The sequence below is a fragment of the Littorina saxatilis genome, linkage group LG2 (assembly GCF_037325665.1).
Source record: "Littorina saxatilis isolate snail1 linkage group LG2, US_GU_Lsax_2.0, whole genome shotgun sequence".
NCBI lineage: Eukaryota > Metazoa > Mollusca > Gastropoda > Littorinimorpha > Littorinidae > Littorina > Littorina saxatilis.
Genome location: NC_090246.1, coordinates 76,123,264 through 76,131,204, shown reverse-complemented (window position 1 = coordinate 76,131,204; position 7,941 = coordinate 76,123,264). Strand labels below are relative to the sequence as shown.

General features: G+C 43.0%; 1 protein-coding gene across 1 annotated transcript; it reads right to left on the bottom strand.

Annotated features, from left to right (window-relative positions):
- Positions 1-1,878: 1,878 nt before the first annotated feature.
- Positions 1,879-7,690, bottom strand: LOC138956680 (uncharacterized). The gene is made up of 4 exons (XM_070327979.1): positions 7,594-7,690; positions 4,494-4,871; positions 3,109-3,237; positions 1,879-2,897 (listed from the first exon to the last, which is right to left on the bottom strand). The coding sequence occupies exons 2-4, from the start codon at positions 4,846-4,848 to the stop codon at positions 2,608-2,610; spliced, it is 774 nt and encodes a 257-aa protein (XP_070184080.1). The 5' UTR covers positions 4,849-4,871; positions 7,594-7,690; the 3' UTR covers positions 1,879-2,607.
- Between the last annotated feature and the right edge of the window lie 251 nt (positions 7,691-7,941).

The window sequence follows — 7,941 nt, the reverse complement described above, 5'->3', positions numbered from 1 at the left end:
CTCGCGGCAAGATCACGCGAGAAAGGAAAAAAACTTGCATTGGTCCCAAATAGCATATCGGATTGGTAACAGTTCGTGTGAAAGTCGTGCATTTTATACGGTAAACAGACAATGGTCGGCCCTGGTGAGGTTATGTCCCTTCTTTCTTTCGGCTGGTAACTGGCGCCACCTCGCGGCATGATCACAGGAGTTGTCTCGCGTTATCACCCCAGAAGCGCTCATTGGTTGCCAGCGACTCTTGGTCCTCTGAAGCATACCCCAGATTGGCTTGATAATCGTCATATCCAGATATGAAATTCCTTTCTCAACAACGAAGAGGCTATATAAGTCAATAGTTGTGAGCCTCAGCGATGTTTTTTTTTTTTTTTACCGAAGCGATTCTTACAATAGCAGTCTTCACATGTGTATCTTTTCTGAAAGAGGCATGCTGGCGTCACGCTGAACTTCATCCCTATACTTGTATGAACTTTCAGGTGCAAGTTAAGCCTTGGCACACACTGAGGAATTTGTCACATTGTGACGTCACTGTTATAAGAGGTTTAAGTATGTCTGTACTGTGCAACTGGCCGAATAATGTTACCATTGTTTATGCTGAAACCAGCAGCACTAACACAAGCAAGGCGTACTTGAAGCTGCCTTAAAATGGAAGTTCCAACCATCTGCCACCTCACTTACTCATGTTTGCCATGTTGTGCCATATCTGACTTGTTTAGCAACTGGCAAACATCATTGCCTGGGGAAAACTGAGCTGGACTCATGTCACGTTTTGCAAGTGAATAGCGTGAACATCTACTAATGGGGAGCGGAAAAGACAGGCGTTGAATACTCAGTAATTAAACAGATGTATCAAGTACATTGCTTGTAAGGTTCTTTACATCTGAGCTTGAGCTTATATACAAAGTTTAAACACAGACACACAGAGACCACACACACACACACACACACACACACACACATACTCACACACGTACACACACACACCTAGGAAGACAAAGGTCCTCTCACGACTAGAGAATGAACAAAAGATTGAAAAGAATACACAAAAATTGCAAGTGTCACATATATTTCTGTTGTTTGTCTAGAAAACATGGCAGATCTGCCATGGGCGCGATCACACTTTCAAGGTATTAAACTTGGACCACGATTCGGATACTTGCCGTTTGGCTAAATAGAGGTAGGGATTTTTCTTCTGAACTGATATTGTTATTTTTGGCGGTTACTGCGATATCCCAGCAGCAACGACACTCCAGGATTGTTTTGTTTAAATCAGCCCACGTGTCGATCCAGCCCATATTCCGCCACGGTAGAATATTCTGTGTTTGAAGTTGGCCAGACAATCTTTTCTTTCTCATCTTGGGGGGTGGGGAGGGGGTGGGGTGGGGGTGGGGGGGGGGCTCAACCTCAGGGAGTGGGGCGGGAGGAAGAGTGTTTGTTTGTTGGTTGGTTGGTAGGTGGGTTTGTTGGATGGTGCGTTTGTTACTTGGTGGGTTGGTTGGTCCTTTGGTCTGTGGGTTGGTTGGTTGTTTGGTCGGTTTGGTTCTGCTGTGTTGTCTTGAATTTCACTGACCTTGTTTTCTCTTATGGAGGAATAGAATGATTATATCTATAGTTTTAAAAGGCCTCTGTCCGCCCGTCCGTCTGTCTCTAAGTCCAATCGCTACTCAAACGCCGGAGTTATATCATTTTGCGATTATAAGCACACCTGAACTCGCACCTTTCTGCGTTTATAGTTCGGGCAATTAAATCTTGATCGATTACCTACATATCTGGTAAGAACTTGGACAAATCTATGTCCAATAATTTCGCCAAATTCAAGACCAATCGCTCAATAATCTTCAGAACTGTTATCGAAATAAAGCGATGTGACAGCTTCATATAGCTCAGCTCAGCCATACATTGTCCACCAAAGCACACTCTCGCGCTGGTGTACAATACCATGTAATTACAATGTAAATACAAAGCAAATACAATGTGTGAGGGAGTGTTATGGTATTTCAGCTACATCGACACCATACGTGAATAATCAAACTAAATTCGTTTGGAACTTCTAAACGACTAAGTTTAAAAGAAACCTAAAACCTCGCAAAAGTGCCACAAAAAGATAACGATGAGACGCATCCAAAAAAGTCATGGCACGTATAAGTATCAACCGCGTGTCTACCAAGTTGTTATGCCATTCGTGTATTTGTTTTTTTATTTGTTTCGCAGTCGCGATTGCTTTTTACCGCCTCATTGAGAGACTCTAAGTGAAAAATCAACAAAGTAGGCGTTTGTTTGAAATTTTAATAACAAGAATGTTATGGTATTACACACAGACTTTATGAAACATTATAAGAGTTTTGTTGGCCTAAATAAAAATGGCAAAGTTCCTTAGTCTTAAAAATCCGTCAAGCCTTGCAAATGTAAGCAGATGAATTTATAAATTGGCGTTTTGAGTTCAAGTCTACCTTAGTGGTAAACAAAATTAATTTAATTGTCAATTAGTTAATTAATTAATTGTTTAATCTGATAGAATAGATGAGGGGCAGTCTGCGGTTGTTCGAAAAAGACTGCAACAAAGGTGAGTCGTCGAAGCGATATTTTGCAGACCTCCCATAACCGTTGCCACTACACGCATGTCCTCTGGAAGAAACGTTTTTTCGCCATGTATCGCCAGCCAGCAGGAACGTCGAGAGCCGTCACAGCGTGAAAACAACACTGTGGGGGTTCTGCCGTGAAGACCAAATACTCCAGGTTGACACACTGCGGTTCCTTCAAACACTCCACCTTGCAGTCTTCCAGAGGTATGTGGAGGGTGCGGCAGTCTATTGCATTGGGGCCGTACAGCAAATTGTAGCCGTGGATGCCGTATTTCGGGTATTCCGTGAAATGGGGCTGGAGATCGCTTTTTGCACAAGCTGCAAACAAGAACAACGTCATTGGATTACGATAAATGAAAAGTAACAACGAATTGTTGTTTTTTTAAATGTCAATGACAAACATGATGGCGACGAGGAGAAGGGGGGAAAAGAGAAGGAGGGGGAGGATGATTAGCATGCATGTCGGATCGTGATTTAGCACGTGTTTTTGATGATGAATTCCACCAAAGGAGACGACAACAAAACTTACATGTGGTGCACATGTCGGTTGCGTGAGAGTAGAAGTAGCCGGGAGTACAGCGACACCTGTCGGCAAAACACTGGGCAGACAACTCCCCGGGACAATCAGCATTGGTCACACATTCCTTCTCCAACCACGCTGCAAAAGTGAATAAATTAATTATAAATTAAAAAAAGCAAATGAAGTTAATCATTTTTTTTTTAAATGCTGCATGTGAAACATACTATACACTCACCAGCAAAAAGTCGTGTCCAAGGTCTTACCTGATCATCAAATATGCAAACATCTGCAATTCAGTATCGTCAGGGCGGAAATAAATTATAAGCACATTCATAAGTGTGCAAATTACTGAACTCGGAGATCCATATATATATAGAGTAGCACTGGACGCGGTGCAAACTTGCTGCAAAGAATCTTGCATGCAGGTTAACGTTTGAAAGAATGACTGTGCGGTGTTTTTCTCGTGAAAAATGTAACGCCTCAATCGCAGTCGTTGGCAACGTACTTTCCTCTGGATGATATCGCAGTTTCTCACAATGGCAAAACAATACCGCTACAATAGAATCCCCCGTGATGCACACCCCCCCCCCCCCCCCCCCCATCCTCCTCCCCGCCGATTTCCAAGTGCAACATCAAAACCTTTAACTAAAGGTTACCTCCACCTACTAGCACCCACACTAACACCCCCATCCCACACACCCACATAGCAGGGGCGGATTAGGGGGGTGGTTACAGGGGTTCCGGACCCCCCCCCCCCCCCGGTTGTCCCCCCCCAAAAAAGATTTAATACTAACTTTAAAAGAAATAATGAGTGGCTGCTGACACCAGTTGATCATGTTTAAAATCAAGGATAAGCCATAAATTGTTCATAAAATAGCTGAAACTCTTCAGCTCCCAACGGGGCCTTGCCCCTGTACCCCACAAGGGGTCTACCCCTGGACCACAGGTTGTAAACCCCCCCCCCCCCCCTCAGGCTTAACTGCTCCGCCCCTGCATAGCTGGTTGTCAACAACATGCAACATGTGTACAACATGCTCAAAATCCTTCCAAACGTTCTTCGCGCCTCTTGAGTGAATGAAAAATGTACATTGCAACGTTTCTTATCTGTACAACGGTAGGGCTCCTTAAGAGGATCTCAATATCATGTCCTACGATCAAAACTGATGTTGTGCTTCTTTCTAATAACGTCAAATGCGTGACATTCAAACAAAAAATGATGTTCGTCCTCTTTACTGTTCGGAGATAGAGAGAGAGAGAGAGAGAGAGAGAGAGAGAGAGAGAGAGAGAGAGAGAGAGAGAGGCAGAGAGAGAGAGAGAGGCAGAGAGAGAGAGAGAGAGAGAGAGAGAGAGAGAGAGAGAGAGAGAGAGAGAGAGAGATTAAAAAGCTTCATTACACGTGGTCCGTTGACGGATGTGGAAGGTCTGCGCTCCTGGATATGACGTCGAAACTTTCGCTGACGTCATCATGGCGCTGTAACCACGACACGTAGACCCTGATGGCGCAGACAGGGGAATCAAAGTGAAGCAGTAACAGTCGTTGGACCGGAGACAAGCGGCTGCGCACTCTATCAAGGAGCTGGTGTCAGTCTCAAACGAGACTTGTTCCATGAAAAGCAGGTTCTTCAGAGCTAATTCTTCTGTCGTCAAAGCACCGAGAAAGAAGCCCCCTTGCAAGGCACTGGTTTTGGGTAACGCCAGGGTCCACCACCACATGATACCAATGAGCTGTCGAACTTGCAATCCCTCCATTCCTCTTGAATTTGTGTTTCCCGCTGCAACAATAATAACGGTTATGGTAAGTCTTCGACCTCGAAAATTTGCTGATCTTTCCGTTTGGACTTTCAGTCTGCGCAAAGAGGTAATTTGCCATGATCAGTGAATGGTCATGCATTACCTGACACCATGCCTACATCCACTTCCGCTTTCACTAACTAATTAGAACTACGCTTTGACGGGTCATCGCTACCTCGCCAACACAAGACTGTGCACTTGCTGCTAGGTCATTTTTTAGGTGCCCTTGGATCGTCAGTGTAGGGGAAGGGCCCCTATTATGGACCACTTTTTGTTTTATGCTGATAACTAGCTTGTTTTCTTGCGAAGAAGTTTCATTGTGTGTTTGGTAGTCCTTCTCTCTTAGGTTAACCGTTAGGCCTAATTAGAGTGAAATAGCTTTGATAGACATTCTGCAAAAATTAAATACAGAAAAATTCACAAATGGTCCATATTAGGAGCCTGGGCGCCTAATATGGACCAGTGAAGCGGCCTTCACGAATCACTGTAAAAAGCCCTCTATACTTCAAAATAACATGTTACAACTTAGTGTGTAAGTCAAACTAATTCAAATATGCTTTAGATTTATCTGTTTCGGGTTGATGAGAGCATTATTTGAAGTACACCAGCAAACTGAAGAAGCTTATCAAAAACAGAGTGAAAATAAGTGAAATTATCAACTTCCACAAAAAAGACTATCTATATATATATACGACTTGTGTCTGTGTGTGTGTGTGTGTGTGTGTGTGTGTGTGATTGATCGCCATGCACGGCCAAAGTTCTCGATGGATCTGCTTCAAATTTGGTGGGCTTATTGACAGAGACCCCGGACACAACCTGATCGATGAGATATTTCAACACGTGCTCTCAGCGCGCAGCGCTGAACCGATTTTCGTTTTTCACTGCACGTTACTATTTTTAGATCTCCCTTCCTTCGTGCGCTGGCGTCAATCGATATTCCCGTTTGTACGTTTATATTTAGAAGGTCACTGCACGTTACTATTTTTAGATCTCCCTTCCTTCGTGCGCCGGCGATGCCGGCGTACACCCGGCAAAGCCGGGTCCCCGGCGACGGCCGGGTATTCGGCTCTACTTCTTCCCGGCGAAGCGGGTAATCATCTAGTTTGTTATATTTTTTTGAAATCTCGAGGACTAGTTATAGGTTATTTTCAGCAAGCTTCTTAATGAATTAATTAAAATTGCCTTTAGCTTTTATTTTCTTCGATTTGTTGAAGGTGGTCCATATTAGAGGACTCACACATACTTTGAGGTTTTGCTATTATTTTTTCTTTGCAGGAGAAACTCGGGGTAAACACTGCTATTATGTAACAAATACGGTCTTAGCTGTCATATATAGCCTTTTTAGTGTGATAAAAGCTCTGACTGTGGACAGAAACGAGTCCGTTTTAGTCGGCAAATTTAGAGTGAACGCTGCCAAAAGTGAAAAAAACGAAAAAGCCTAACGGTTTTGGGGTTTGTATTTCTGCAACAGTTTTGACATGTGCAACTTATCCAGAGAGGGTGAATAAAGCGAATGAAATTGTTTTGAGCGCTCTAGCGCCGTTAGTTTGTCAGAACAGAAGGTGGTCCATATTAGGAGCCGGTCCATATTAGGAGCCTTTCCCCTACTTGTGCGAATGGCACGTGGCCAGTTTCTGCTGCGCAATTTGATAAAAGAAAATGATACAGCTACATATTAAGAGAAAGTTTTTAAAAAATGCTCTGAACGACATATCGGTTTACTATCTACCTTTAAAAAAAACTATGGTCCATAATCAGTTTTCATCTAACAACACAAATACAAAGGCATACTCGTTCCCGTGTAAACAGTTCGGCTGACCGTCTAAGGCCAAAAAAAAAAATAGGTCTGTTTACGGTAACCCGACCGACCCTAGTTTTTTCGCGCGACCCTAGACTTTTTTTTGGCATTTGGGAGAAAAAAAAAATCTTGGGTTTTTTGGCAAAATAACGTAAAAATATGGTTTTTTGGAGAAAAAAAATAATAAAAAAAAATAATAATCCCGACCTACCGACCCTATTTTTTTGGCCTATGTTACCGTAAACAGACCTATTTTTTTTTTGGCCTAAGATATGGCGAGGCTTTTACATCAGACAAGGCAATCTCCCTACTTGGTCACATAGATACAAAATGAACCGCCTCATGATGACAGTGGAACTTTTGTTACAAACCAATTTTCTAGTTCTTCTTCTTCTTTTGCGTTCGATGATGGTTGTGTATATTTATATCCGTTGGCCCGTGATGTTGACAAAGTGGGATATCAGTTTGAGGTCCTGTGTGCCGCCCCACAGCTTGGTGTCCAGCGTTGTCCCCGTGGGTCAGGCTTGTTTCCTCTCACTGCAGTAATTTTCTGGTGATTTTTTAGGAAATTAATTCATTAAAAAAAATCTAACTCACCACAGTAAGTTGGCACGTGATCAAATGGACGGATGGTCTTGTCTCAAGTGAAAACCTGGCCAGTTGAGAAGGTCAGCCCAACTGTTTACACGGGAACGAGTGTGCCTTGAATAATATTATTATATTCATTATGTGATAATACTACCACTTATCAACACATTCCCTCCAAGGTCCGCACTACGCATAAAACACCTTTCTACTTGAACATGCATCGGCAATTAACAGTGTTGCTACCTAGTAGGTAGACTAGAAATTCTTCGCTGAATAAACCTGTACGGTTGGTTTTGCATTATTTATAACGGTGATACCTTGTGAGCTTTGGATGCCAATCCCAAACCTTTTGTGTTCTCTGTAGTAGACTGTGCGGTAAATCGGAACGACTTTACGTCTCGTTAGCTGGTTGGATGGTACCTTGTTAGCGAAAAAGAGCATACGATCGATGCTGAAGATCCCACTGGGTTCAAAATAAAAGACTAAAACAACAATAAACATAAACCATGCTATGGAGACGCTTCAAACGTATTCAGAATAGGCATTCAGTCGATATCCGTTTTACAAGAACAAACCAAGGACACACACGCACGCACGCACGCACGCACGCACACACGTTCACACACACACACACACGGTTTTTTTTTTTTGTTTGTTTTTTTAAC

Excerpts from the sequence above, each read along its gene's own strand:
- LOC138956680 (XM_070327979.1), bottom strand. The coding sequence starts at position 4,848 with ATGGAGGGATTGCAAGTTCGACAGCTCATTGGTATCATGTGGTGGTGG. Across the intron at positions 3,238-4,493 it reads CATCCGTCAACGGACCACGT|CGTGGTTGGAGAAGGAATGT; the intron begins GTAATGAAGCTT and ends TCACTTTTGCAG. Across the intron at positions 2,898-3,108 it reads AACCGACATGTGCACCACAT|CTTGTGCAAAAAGCGATCTC; the intron begins GTAAGTTTTGTT and ends TCTTGTTTGCAG.